Source organism: Monosiga brevicollis, genomic scaffold (assembly GCF_000002865.3).
Source record: "Monosiga brevicollis MX1 MONBRscaffold_11 genomic scaffold, whole genome shotgun sequence".
NCBI classification, from domain to species: domain Eukaryota; class Choanoflagellata; order Craspedida; family Salpingoecidae; genus Monosiga; species Monosiga brevicollis.
Window position 1 is genome coordinate 218,803 of NW_001865048.1, and position 13,558 is coordinate 232,360.

Sequence of the window (13,558 nt, forward strand, 5' to 3'; positions counted from 1 at the left end):
TGGTTCTTGTAGGTGATGGCCACTATGCTTCAATTATTAATCATATCTCCGGTACTGCATTGGCAGAGGTGTATCATGCTTCTTATAATGGTCCTCTGGTACGGCCTGCCACAAGTAAAATAAAGCCACGCCCACGACCACCTATGCGCCAGCCAATATTGTGGAATGAAAGAAAAACAAGATTGAGTGCCGCCATTCTCGTCACAAATGTGCATGCCGTCACGGCCAATGGTGCCTTCGAGGGGGAGGATTAACGAGCCCGCGTACCTGCGAGAGTCCATGGAAGAGTCGAAAGGCATCGTTTTCATCATCAAGGCCCAGGTAGAAACAGACGCCGGCCACCATCAAAGCCAAGAAGCCACGAATAACCTTTGGACGGTTGTACACAGGCAGCCCGCTGCCCAAGAGCATGTTCAGCATGGGTAGAGCCAGAAAGAAGACGACAACATAAGCCGTGTACTGGGTCTGGAACATCCAGTAGGCGTCCTTGATCTGGGCGATCCAGACAAGAGCGAAAGCCAGGTAACGAAGAAAGTTATCGCGGGCCTCGCTGCGGTTCCCCATGAGAAAAATGCACAGGTGAAGTCCGTAGGTGATGGTCAGGACGTTGGTCAGGCGGTGCCAGTCGCGGGGTGTCAAGAACATGGGCACCTCCAGGGCATCTGTCATGTTGTACATGGTCGAGGCCAGAAACTGAAAGGCACCGATAAAAAACTCAAAGTGCCGACCACGTCGGCTCACCACATCCAGGCTCGGCAGCAAAGCCAGGTCAGTGATGGTCTCAACAATAAACCGTATCACGTGCGCAGCCGTGAAGATCTCGGCCAGCGACTCCATGATGATCCTGGTCCTGACCACAGAAACGAACGAGGTGATCCGTTTTAAAAAAAAAAAAAAAAGGAGAGAGAGAAAAAAGCAAAAAGATGAATTTTTTGAGGAAAAAATTAAAATCTGATGATTTTTTACTTTACAGTTGATGAGGTTTTATTTTGAGGAGCGAGAAGTTTCACTGCTTTCGACGTTGTGGACGTTATCATCATTCTTCTGACCGTTTTGAGCCGTTTTTTTTTTCTTTCTCTATTGCTCTCTCCTCTCTCACTCACTCACACACACACACACTCTCTCTCTCTGTCTCGCGTGAACAGTGAGGCGGGGTCGCTTGGGCTTGGGCTCGGGCAGCTCTCTCGTGTTGTCGAGGAGGAGGAGCACGGCTCACGATTTAGACTGGGGGGGTGAACGATAATTGCTTCTCGGTGGCCTTTGTGCGTGAGCGACCGTACCATGGCGGGGTCCAGCCTGGTGACGGCTGAGCTCAAGCAGCATCTGCAGGAGTTTGAAAAGGCTTTGCAATGTGCCATCTGGTTCGTCAAAATGATGGCCCGTGGACCACTCTTTCTGCCTGCCTGCTAGCCAGGCGGTTCGCCCGTGACTGGCATGTTGCTCATTGGCATCAAAATTCATTGTTTAGTCTCGGGCTATTAGAGGATCCCTTGCGTACGGGCTGTCACCATGAATTCTGCCGGTTCGTTGATCCTGGCACCCGCTTGCTACCTTGGCCAATCTCAACATGCTTGCTCTCTGTGTAAAAGACTGCTCATGGATTGTTCTTTGCCATGGATATAGCGGCTGTTTACACAGCATGCTAGCCAGCAGTCGATCCACACCGTGCCCGCTGTGTAAAACCCCTGTCACGAAGCGGTATGCCCTGATCATCAGTTGCCTGCTTCTTAGCTTTTGTGTGCTCAAGTCAGCGTTGGCACGCGGCAACCGTTGCATCACTTAGGTCCCTGAACGAATGCCCATCGCTGTCGCAAGTGATTCAGCAGAGCAAACATGTGATTGTTGCTCTGAATCACGATCTCAAGCAACAAGGCCTTGACGGTCCGTCTTTTGCCGCCCCAGCTGCCCTCCTTTTGTGCTTGTGTCTCATCTGATTGGTGGCCGAGCTTAATTTTTTAATTTGTTCCTCGGGGTGATGGCAGATGAGATGGCCGACGTTTTTCCCGCCTCACAACTTCCGGGCATGCAAAGCCAGGATTCACCCTTGGCCGCGAATCAAAACACGCCCATCGCTCTGCATGTAAGCTTGGCTAAATCGTATACACCAACAGCAGTTTTATCAGTCGCCTCATTTGCATGCCGTCACGCCTTTGCTGCCTAGACGACATCCTCGGCTCAGGTGACACGGCCTAGTATCCCGGTCGCAGATCGCAATAACACCAAAACCGCCAAGCGTCTACACGTTTTTGCAGACACCGTCGAGCCTGTGCCCGAACAAGCGCCGCCCGCCAAAAATCAGAAGACAGGTGCTGCGTTACCGTCAGCGTCGCGTGGACACGGCCCCGCGGCTGCAAATCCGCATCTGCATCCGTATTGTTCACATCCTTGCCTTCTTGTGCATCGTGTGATGTTGCCATTGACAGCTTCACGTGCGTCGCGACAAGCCTCGACCGCCCGCACCGGAAAGTCACGATCGAGGGGTAATGCAGCCGCTGATCCAGCTGGAACAATGGCGACAAAGGCGCTTGCTACAACCAGTGCTCGTCAAACTAAAGCCCGTCAGCAGCGACGCAAGAAGTGCGTGTTCCTTTTCCATCGCCGGCGTCACACATCGCCAGGCTCATCCATGAGGTTTGATTCTGTTTTAGACGTGACACGGCACAGCTGTCGGAGGAAGAACAGATTGCGCTTGCCATTGAGCTCTCTCGCAAAAGCGCTCGGTACGTTGCACCGCAAGGGCGTGATCAACTTGGGTGGGCCTCGAAGGACCTCTTGCTGCGCACACATCCACACACCCTGCTTATCTTTGCACTCAACATGCTCGATCGGTGCAGCGCGGAGCGCATTCATCGTCGTGACTCAAGTCCCGAGGCGAGCGATGTAGAGATGGAGGAGGATGTAACTTGCGGTCGTGCAGTGCCGCAGAGTGCGCAACACAACGCACAGTCGTGGTCGCCCAAGACTGTTCGACCCAGTCCAGAGACCGCAGCAGCACAGACATCCCAAGACCCTCTTATCAAGACGTCCCCAAAAGTCACACCATCAAAGAACAAGGACGCTGAAACCGAAGACGAAGATGATGACGAGTGGGCGGGGGTGCGCCCATCTCGTCATCAAACCGGCGCCCAAGCCGGGCGACTGGGGCAGGAGATTGCCAATCTTGAAGTGCGCCTGGCCGACTCGGATTCGGATTCAGACTTTGATTTACCCTCAATAAATCTCGAAATCAACACTAGTCAGGCTCCGCCCGCCAACGCAAACCTTCCTTTGCCTTTGGTGACGGCGAATACCGTCGCCAAGCCACCGTCGCAACCAACTTTGACATCCCCAGCACGTGGCCCCGTGTCTGATAAGGGACCAATAGCAGACGTACTGGTCTCGAAAGACTCATCCAGGTCAAGCACGGCTTCCCCCTTACCCAAGGCGTCCGCTTCGGGCTCAGACGACGAGAGCGTGCGCAGCCGCCCTCGAGGGTATGTCCATCCTACTGAGTTTTGCATCGTTCAACGTCTTGTGATGTGAAAGCTTACTCATTGTGCTTGTTCGGGAAATCACGCGTTTCTACCGCAGGCGAGCATCACTTCTGGCCCGCAACGGAAGTGAGGCTCTGTTGTCACCGCGTGGGACACCACCCACCATCAGTGATTCGAGGCCGAGGACGCATTCATCCAGCATTGAGCTGGCCCGCGCCTCACCCACGCCCTCTTTGGCACCCACGCCGCACGAGACAACTCTTGCCTCCGAGCCCATGTCGTTCGGATCATTCACCGCGGCCCAGCGGATCCCATCCACCATCGACATGTCAGCGTCACAAAGCGGTACTTTGATGCTGTTTCCCGATCCGCCTGCACCTCGAAAGCAAGCAACCCTGGCCACGCCTGCCGCTGCTTCTCCATCGGCGTCGTCTCGAGTTGCGCCTCCCGCTGCTCCCCCGCAACCAGAACCAGCTGCGGTGCAAAAGCCCACACAACCCGAAACGATGGAAAGCTGGCACGAGTCATCCACCCCACCCGAACCCATCCTTCCACGTCCTGCGCAGCGTCGCGAAGCACCGATGCTGGATCAAATCTCTGCAACCATGGACGAGAGTCAGGCTTTAGAGCCACCCAGCACTGCAGGTCAATCTTGTTTTCTCCCACCTTGCTCATCCTAGACACCCGTCTGTTTTCGTAAATGCCCGACCGCGCAGACTTATACACGACTCACCAAATCTCGTGACACCTGCACGCGTGGCTGGCAGGCGCCGTCATGCCAGCTGCTGAGGAAGAAGCCGCCGAGCCACTGTTTCTGAGCGGCATCGTGCTTTTAGCATCTGGTAGTGGCACCGGGCAAAGCAACGGGCTGGACATTGAGAGTCTTCTGACTCGTGCACGAGCATGCGGCGCGCAAGTGGTTGGTTTGCGGCCGCTCGACCGCTCGACCGCTGACGTGCTTGCCGTGCACACCCGATTGTATTCTTGCAACTAAGCGCCTCATGTGTGACCGCCTTCCGTCTTTTGCTTTGGGGAATACCGGGGCAGTGCCATGAATTTGCGCCGAGTGTCACGCACGTGATTGGGCCGGCGAAGGAGGATGGCGTCGCGGCGCAGTACACCATGAAACTCATGCTAGGCCTGTTGCATCAAAAGGTGGGCTTTTACACTTGGCTGATGGCGTATTTTTGTGTGTATGACTCTGCCTCACGTCCGTCTGAAATCAGTGGTTGGTGAGCTGGGGCTGGCTGGACCGTTCTCTCGCTTCGGGCACTCGAGCAGACGAGGCGACATATGAGCTGCGACGAATGATGGCCGAGGTGGAGCGGGACGGTATTCCGGCAGCGGCACGACTGGACCCCACCCACCAAGCTGGGCGCCTCTTTCGAGGCATTTGCTTTGCATTGAGTGACAAGGCGGTCGGGGAGGTGGGCGAAACCTGGCGGGACGAGGTCTTGGCCGTCATCCGTGCTACCGGAGCGACCCTCAAGTCGGAACGCGAGGTCCTCGACATTGCTCGCCGTCAAGCTCCCGCAGACCGCGACTGCTTTGTGATTGGCAGCGAGAGTCAGTTGCTTCGCGATGTATCCATGCACTTGTGCTACATGTGTGGTTCTTGACCGGTTCACATTCTCACCCTGGCCCCACTCACATTGCGCTGGACAATGCATGTGCATCTTGACAGGCACCTACAAGATGCACCGGACAGATCCTCTTTGGGCGGAGGCAGCCCAACTGGACTGCTTGGTGGAGCTTTATTGGATCACCGACTCAATAGCTCATTTGGAGCTGCAGGCTGTTGAAGAATACTTGTTGAATGATGAAATTTTTGAGGCAGACACGCAGGGAACCGAAGCGCCCATCTGAGAGGCACTTGAGTCTCATGCTGGTCTTGGCTTTGCAACAGCTTCCGAGAAGCATGCCACCCACTGTCCGGGTGCTTGTTCCAATAATATCTTCAAGTGGTCGTCACCTTTGTCAATCAAATTTGATACCCTCGGCATCTGACGCTTCCATTCTTTGCGCACGTACACACTGGAACAACACTCATCAATTTCCACAAGTCCCTATCATCATGCCTTGTGGTTCAGAATATGCATGCTTTCAGCCAAGACATCTAGCAGGGTGAGCTGTTCATCAGCGCCGTCAATCAAGCGCTTATCGGCCTATTGCACCACGAGACACCATGAGCCCAAACGATCGTGGAGATAAGAGTGAAACATGGTGGGACCGAGGCGAGAAGCGCGCCGCGCAGCATTGATCAACCAAAACACACCACTGCCATTTTGTGAAGGATTTTGGCCTTTTTGCTTTCGTCCATCTCCATCTCCATGAGGGTTTCATGTAGCTGCGTTTTGTTGTCCAGAGGAATGAGCCAGCACCAGCGGGTGCCAAAGAATAGAATTATGGCAGGCTTGTCAGCAGTTTTTTTGAATAAAACGGCATGCCGACCTGATGCAGCAACTGCGACCCTGAGAAGCCCGATAATATGGCATCGTCCACGGATGCTTGGAGGGCTTCAAAGGAGTTTTCGTTGCAGCGCGAGAGGAGTTCATTGATGGTGCTCTGAGGGACGAGGCCAGAGACGTCTTCGACGTGCGACGTCTCGATACCCAAGTCACCGCGCAGACTATTTAGAGGTTGATTGGAAGATCAAGTAAGCGCGTGGCGAGAGCATGAGCAGTCACCGCAAGAGGCAAAAAGGGGGAAGCAACAAGCGTACCGATGACAACTCTGCAAAAAGGTGATGGCTTGACGCATGTCTCCACCGCTGACTTTGACGATGGTTTGGAGCACCTTTTGAGGAGTGATAAAGCGGTCAGAGAAAAATTCACGGGGGCTCAAATGTCTGGCAAGCGAGTGATGATGCCAAGCACGGCTTTGAATGTGGCAAGGAGAAGAGAGACAAAGCGAAGGGCATCACCTCGTCTGCACATTTAACGTTCTCAGCGTCACGGATGTGTTGCAAGCGTGCCAGGACGGTAGCGTCTGACAACGGTTTGAAGCGAAACTTGGCGCAACGCGAGGCAAGCGGCTCGATAATGCTGGAATCGATGAGCGCAATCAAAGGGCGAGATGAGTCAACGCGTACCGCGTGGGCTCCAAAATAGCTCGGGTGATGTGCCACGCTTTGCACGGCGCAGCAAGCAGGAATGGCGGTTGATAGGCACACACCGAGACACGTAGTTGCAGACCATACAAAACCGGGTCACGTTGCTGTGTTGTTCAATGGTTCGGCTAATTGCACGGATTTAGGCCAAACATGACTCTGTGAACAAGTTGCTCAGCACGAACGGCATTGTGTGACTTGGCCAGCGGTGGAGTGCCAGACACACCGGAGCGCCGACTGAGCTGCCTCTGTCATGGCGTCTGCCTCGTCCAGGAGGATGATTTTGAACGCTGCATGAGCACGTGCACAAGGGAAACAAACAAAGACACAATGTGAGAGACCGGCAAATGCAAGTTGAATCATTCTCAGCAGCCATGCGGGCGAGGCGCACGTGGGCAGGGGTAGCCACCAGACACTCGAGTGTTGGCGGTCATGACTGCAAAGTTTTTGATCTACAGCAAATTGAGCCAAAGAGCCCGTTGGGTGAGGCCCTATCCCTGTGTTAAGTGCAAGACTTGGGTACGGGTCGTGGGCACCAGGCAGCTGAAAATGCTTTCCCACCTTTTCTCGAACAACGCCAATACCACGCTCATCAGACGCGTTGAGCTCCAAGACACGTTCCTTCATGAGTTGTGGCCTATGCAATGGGTGCAAAGAGCGAGTGGCGTTAAATGAGGGTGGGCCATGGTTGGTTAACACCTCGCTACGGGTCATCGCATGTTGCTTACCCAAAGAATTCGCGGGCCACGGCCAAGATCGTGGAGGTCTTGCCTGTCCCAGGGGGACCATAGAACAGGGTGTGGGGCATCTGCGAATGCATCGACTCGCGATGAACTCTTGTGGACGGACGGGGAGTTTGGCATGGCAAGGTAAATCCAGCATGACTCACGTCTCCTCCAGCCACACACTTTTGCAACATGGCCACGACTTCACTCTGGTGCGCCACATCATGCGTGGTCTTTGGGCGACTATGTTCCATCCACGGCACACCGCGTCGGCGTCAATTTGCGGCGAGTCCAACCACAGAAGGTGAGCCGTTTGTAGAAACACACATGAAAAAAGATAAAATAAAAGCCATTTGATCTCCCCCGGGTCAAGTGACGAGGGCCAGCAGCGGTGAACCGGCACGCACTATTTCTCAACCCAAGGCTTCTCCACCGGCGCCTTGGTGGCCGATCGCTTGTTGACCTGAAAAAAAGAAGCCATTGCGCCTGCGAAGGAAAGATCCTTTTGCGCGTGAGCCGGTTGTCTCATCAACCTTTTCCATCACCTCTCTACCACAACAACAACGACGACAACAACGAAGACCCTTCCCACCACAAACACCACGACCAGTACCACCACCACGTCCCGGTCCCACCGCCACCACGACGTACCTTCCAGTGTGTGTGTGTGTGTGTAACGGCTAGTTGGAAACTACCAAGCAAAGTGCCACATAAGTCACATGTTGAGATGAAGTGTTGTTATATTCACACTTCCGTTCACGAGTGCTCTGTTTTTCTCTTTTTTCGTCTCTCTATCTCTCTCAGTTTTCTCTCTCTCTCGGCTCTCAGCTCTCTGTTTCTGTCTCTCTTTGAGGTCGTTGAGGTCGTTGAGTGTCGTTTGCTCGGTGTAGTGACGGCGGCCGAGGTATCGGTGTTGTTGTTGGCGACCGTTTTGGCGGGAGGGAAGTAGGGTAACGGGCGGAAGGAGCGCGGCGTTGCCAGCTCGAAAGGATGGCGGGCCTGCAAACTTGGGTGTCGGACGAGCTCCACAACTTGCTGGGCTACTCGGACCGGACGGTGGCGGATTTTATTATTGCCTCGGCTCAGCGAGCCAAGTCAAGCAATGCCCTGTTGAGCGACCTTACCGCCACCGGCACGCTTTCCAGTGATGCGTACGTCGACCATCGATCTGTGCCTGTGCCTGTGCCGGTGTCTGTGCCTGTGTCTGTGCCTGTGCCTGTGTCTGTGCCTGTGTCTGTGCCTGTGTCTGTGCCGGTGCCTGTGCCGGTGCCTGTGCCGGTGCCTGTGCCGGTGCCTGTGCCGGTGCCTGTGCCGGTGCCTGTGCCGGTGCCTGTGCCTGTGCCTGTGCTCGTGCCGGTGCTGGTGCTGGTACTGGTGCCTTTCATTTCATCTCATCAACGTCTGCCTGCTTGCTGGGACCACAGCAAGACCAAGGCGTTTGTGGACCAGTTGTATGATCGCGTGCCCCGCAAATCGAGTGCCGCGGTATGCACATGCGATTCCAACAGGCGCTTGCTCACCGCTGCATCCCACCCCGTATCTAATTGGCATCTCTTTTATCATTCCTCTGTCTCCCGTGTCATGTGTAAACGACCCGGTACAGGCCACGGCTCGAAATCGCCAGCGGGAGCAGGAGGCCCGCGACATGGCCAAGCGCAATGCCAGCTACTCGCTGCTTGAGGAAGAAGACCTTGACCCCGTCCCGACCAAAGTATCTTGATGCCCATTAAACTTTTTTTTTTGTTCTGTAGTATAGTCGTCTCAATGGCCTGTCACAAAAATGTACCAAGGAACTTGCTTGATTCGAGGCTCACGTCAAATCAATCGTCTTTTGGTGCCTCGAATCTAGCTGAAGAAGAAAGAGGAGCGGCGCAAGCACACACGCCAACGCACAATGAAGTTGGATCAAGATGACGACAGTGGTAGCACGTCTCGTCGCAATCGCAAGTCGGCTGCGGCCAGTCAGGATGACGGCGAAGACGAACTGGCCAAAGCCGGTACGTCGCCACGGCCCTGGCATATTAGACCATCACGGTGGTTTTCATTTCAAAACTGAGCCCTAATCATGAGTGTGGCCTTTGTTTGTACTTGTGTCAGAGGCCGAACGGTTGCAGGACTTGGAGGAACGCGATGCCTTTGCGGCGCGTCTGCGGCAGCGCGACAAGGACAGCACCCGTAACGTCGCCCCCACCGGCTCCAAGAAACGCATGGAAGAAGCCAAGGCACGACTGGAGCAGGCCGAACAGGATCGCAAGGCTTTGGTCCCTCAGCTCCGTGAAAGGGCACGACAAAAATACCTGGGAGAGCGCAAAGTCAAGAAAATGGATGAACTGGAAGCAGAAATTCGCGACGAAGAGACACTGTTTCGCGGTGAACTGACCAAGGCTGAACGGCGCAATCTGGAGCAAAAGAAGAAAGCCCTGGATCTGGCCCGCCAGCACGAACAACTCGAGCGCAAGCTCAAGGTCGACGCTTATGAGATGCCCGAACAGTACGTGAACGACCGAGATCAAACCTGGGACAAGGACAAACAAATGTCCGTTCTGAACCGACGCTACGAGGAAGTGCCCGCCGATGAGTACGCCGGTAACGTCGAGCAAAAATTGTGGGAGGAGGATTTGCTCAACATGGCCCACATCAAGACTGGTAAGTGCGTTCAAGGCGTCGCCGCGCCGGGCCGATGGTTTGGTTTGTCTCCGTCCTCGCCCACTTGACTCAGTCCCTCCCGCTCACAAGCGCGTTTGCGTGCATCATACCGCCATAGGCGCCAAAGATGCAGCCAAGTATCATCAGCAAGATGATTACGATCTGGTGATTGACGAAGAAATCAACGAAATGTTTGTCAAGGGCCACCAGCTTGGCGGCACCATGTCTGAGGAAGATGCGGTATGCGCAGCGTCGTTGCGAGCCCAGCGGGTGTAGGAGCCCCGAGGCTGTAGGAAGTGGCAGAGGTTTCAAGTTGATTTTGCCTGACTCATTGGGCTTATTCCACCTTGTTCTCGCGTCTGCAGGTACCCCAAGAGAGCGAGGCGGAAAAGGCCCGCAAATCCATCCAAGAGGTGCGCCGCAGCCTCCCAGTGTTTGCCTATCGGGAAGCCTTCCTCAAGGCAGTCGAGGAGTACCAGATTATCATCATCGTTGGTGAGACGGGTTCTGGCAAGACCACCCAGCTGCCCCAATACCTGGTTGAAGCCGGTTATACCAAAGGTGCGCAACGGCGTGCAGGCCAAGCGTGTCATGGCTGGATGGAACACTTGTCCCCTCCCCCCCTTTTTTTTCCTTTTTTCTCAAGGCTGACCACATCTATCGTTGCCCGAGTAGACAAAAAGCGTATTGGGTGCACACAACCCCGACGCGTGGCCGCCATGTCTGTGGCCGCTCGCGTGGCTCAGGAAATGGATGTCAAGCTGGGTATGGAGGTGGGCTACAGTATTCGCTTCGAGGACTGCACCTCGGAGCGGACTGCGCTAAAGTACATGACCGACGGCATGCTGCTACGCGAGTTTTTGGGTGAGCCTGACCTGGCCTCCTACTCGGTAATGATGATTGACGAGGCGCACGAGCGCACCCTCCACACCGACATCCTCTTTGGTCTCGTCAAGGACATTGCTCGCTTTCGCTCAGACCTCAAGCTGCTCATCTCCAGGTACAGTGCTTCGCCCAAGGTGCTTTGGTACCAGCCACCAGTCGACATTGCTTCACATCCGCCCATGCGACTGGTCTGCCATGCGATAGTGCAACGATGGACGCCGAAAAGTTTTCAGCATACTTTGATGATGCACCCGTCTTCAAAATTCCTGGCCGGCGCTTTCCGGTGGACATTTTCTACTCCAAGGCGCCCGAAGCAGATTATCTCGGTGCTGCTGTCGTCTCAGTGCTTCAGGTGAGCCCAAAGCCGCACACAGCCACTACTCTGTCGCTGCAACCCTTGTGCCGTACTCATGGGCTTGTATGCGCTAAACGGGCTCTGTCGATTGGTGGCTCATGATGGTTGGCCTGCCTGTGCATTGCGATCTGTGCAGGTGCATTTGACTCAACCGCCGGGTGACATCCTTGTCTTCTTTACCGGACAAGAAGAGATTGAGGCTGCCAAGGTATCACCAGCTGGCTTTATTTGATGTTTGCAGCTCACCAGAAACATGCAGAGGCCTTGCTCACCTGCCGGATGGTTGGGGCTGGCTGGCTGGCTCTTGTTAGGAGGCTTTGGATGAGAAGGCTCGACGCCTTGGGTCCAAGATCGCCGAGCTCATCGTCCTTCCCATCTATGCCAACTTGCCTTCTGGTGGGTGGCACGGCACTTGTTGCAGCTACTGAGATGCACGCGGGGTGCATGGTTCTGACATGGTCTCACGTATGGTGGCCCGTGCATGATGTTTGCCCTTGCCGACCTTGCGTTAGACATGCAAGCCAAAATTTTTGAGCCGACGCCGCCTGGGGCGCGCAAGGTGGTTTTGGCGACCAACATTGCCGAGACGTCGCTCACGATTGACAACATTGTCTACGTCATTGATCCGGGCTTCTCAAAACAAAAGTCGTACAACCCTCGCACTGGCATGGAATCATTGATTGTGACGCCTTGCTCCCAGGCTTCAGCCAACCAGCGTAGCGGTGCGTGCTCATGTTCTGGCTTGTCGCGTTGCGGAGGCTAGCAGTGTTTTTTTTTTGGTCGCCATCTGGACGTTGCTCAAAAGCGAGCGACAGCTGGTTATTAATGTCCTGTGTCTCGCGCTGCATGGGTGGGAGGCAGGTCGCGCTGGGCGCGTGGCGGCGGGCAAGTGCTTTCGTCTGTACACCGCCTTGGCCTTTCAACAGGAGATGGAACCCAATACGATTCCCGAGATTCAGCGCACCCATCTTGGAAACGTGGTGTTGTTGTTGAAAAGCCTGGGCATCAACGATCTGATTCATTTTGATTTCATGGACCCCCCGCCAGCGGAGACGCTCATCCGTGCCTTGGAGCAGCTGTATGCCCTCGGGGCGCTCAACGACAAGGGCGAGCTCACCAAGCTGGGCCGGAGGATGGCCGAATTCCCCGTGGATCCCATGATGGCCAAGATGCTCATTGCCTCGGAGAAGTACGGTGTGGTGGAAGAGATTCTTTCCATCACAGCCATGCTCAACACGGGCGGCTCGCTCTTTTATCGACCCAAGGATAAGGTAGGTCAAGCCGAGGCGTAAAAACCTGACCGACATGACAGCTGACGCTTAGCTGACCACGCCCTCTTCCATCACCATGCATCACGTGCACGTGCTAATCTGTCTGCTTGCCGGCCATTGCTAGGGGGTGCATGCAGACAATGCGCGGATCAACTTCCACCGGCCTGGTGGCGATCATCTGACATTGCTCAATGTGTGGACTCAATGGGAAGAAACCAACTACAGCATGCAGTGGTGTTTTGAAAACTATATCCAACATCGATCAATGCGCCGGGCGCGAGATGTGCGCGATCAGCTGGCGGGCCTGGTGGAGCGCGTGGAGATTGAGCTGTCATCCAATCCCAGTGACTCGATTGGCATTCGCAAGGCCATTACTGCAGGCTACTTTTACCATACGGCCCGCCTCGGGAAGGGAGGCAACTACAAAACGGTGAAGCACCAACAGTCGGTGAACATTCATCCCCAGAGCAGTTTGTTCGAAAAGAACCCACGGTGGGTTTTGTACCACGAGTTGGTGTACACGACCAAAGAGTATCTGCGCAACGTGATTGAGATTGAGAACACGTGGTTGGTCGAGGTCGCGCCGCACTACTACAAGCCCAAGGACATTGAGGATACAGCCAGCAAGAAGATGCCAAAGTCCAAGGGCTTGGCCTCGGATGCCAAAGCATAGAAGATGATGACTGGTTATGAGCCCATGTGGGCTTTAAATTGAAGATGGATGCCACCACAAGTGCACAGGCTCGGCCCAACTTGCACTTGACCACCAGCAACCCCTCACTTCTCCCCTCCTTCTCAGGACCAGGTTGGATGGGGGTGGGGTGGTAAGACTCATCAATATGGGTGCATTTGGGGCCTAGTGAAGCTGATCAAAGTTTAAGTTGCCGTACTCGCAGTCAACGCCTGAGACACCAATCGCAGGAGGCACGCCGATGGGCAAGTGAGGGCGGCAGAAGTAAGAGGAGCACAGGTCATGATGCCGCACAGCGCAGAGGGCGAGATGGGGTGTTGGGCAAACCTTGAGGGCAAAGACGACTTTTGACGTGCTGGACGAGATGTTCGTCGCTGTGATGATCGACGCCTCGCCAGGGGTC

The 13,558-nt window shown here is 54.9% G+C and overlaps 3 protein-coding genes across 3 annotated transcripts; 1 reads left to right on the top strand and 2 right to left on the bottom strand.

Moving 5' to 3' along the window:
- Positions 1 to 36: 36 nt before the first annotated feature.
- MONBRDRAFT_25649 (uncharacterized protein) lies at positions 37 to 837 on the bottom strand (the record flags this gene model as incomplete). The annotated part of the gene is made up of 2 exons (XM_001746127.1): positions 37 to 141; positions 268 to 837. 2 exons carry the CDS (start codon positions 835 to 837, stop codon positions 37 to 39), a joined length of 675 nt encoding a protein of 224 aa, XP_001746179.1.
- A 444-nt stretch (positions 838 to 1,281) lies between these two features.
- On the top strand, positions 1,282 to 5,339 carry MONBRDRAFT_25650 (uncharacterized protein; the record flags this gene model as incomplete). The annotated part of the gene is made up of 14 exons (XM_001745982.1): positions 1,282 to 1,361; positions 1,469 to 1,522; positions 1,624 to 1,746; positions 1,784 to 1,881; positions 1,983 to 2,080; positions 2,162 to 2,306; positions 2,424 to 2,577; positions 2,649 to 2,720; positions 2,835 to 3,473; positions 3,571 to 4,118; positions 4,241 to 4,392; positions 4,521 to 4,628; positions 4,700 to 5,039; positions 5,158 to 5,339. 14 exons carry the CDS (start codon positions 1,282 to 1,284, stop codon positions 5,337 to 5,339), a joined length of 2,793 nt encoding a protein of 930 aa, XP_001746034.1.
- Positions 5,340 to 5,545: 206 nt separating this feature from the next.
- MONBRDRAFT_21527 (uncharacterized protein) lies at positions 5,546 to 7,561 on the bottom strand (the record flags this gene model as incomplete). Its single annotated transcript, XM_001746128.1, has 11 exons — positions 5,546 to 5,638; positions 5,749 to 5,820; positions 5,925 to 6,102; positions 6,196 to 6,269; positions 6,397 to 6,517; positions 6,648 to 6,710; positions 6,809 to 6,872; positions 6,974 to 7,034; positions 7,144 to 7,219; positions 7,311 to 7,390; positions 7,472 to 7,561. The coding sequence occupies 11 exons, from the start codon at positions 7,559 to 7,561 to the stop codon at positions 5,546 to 5,548; spliced, it is 972 nt and encodes a 323-aa protein (XP_001746180.1).
- Between the last annotated feature and the right edge of the window lie 5,997 nt (positions 7,562 to 13,558).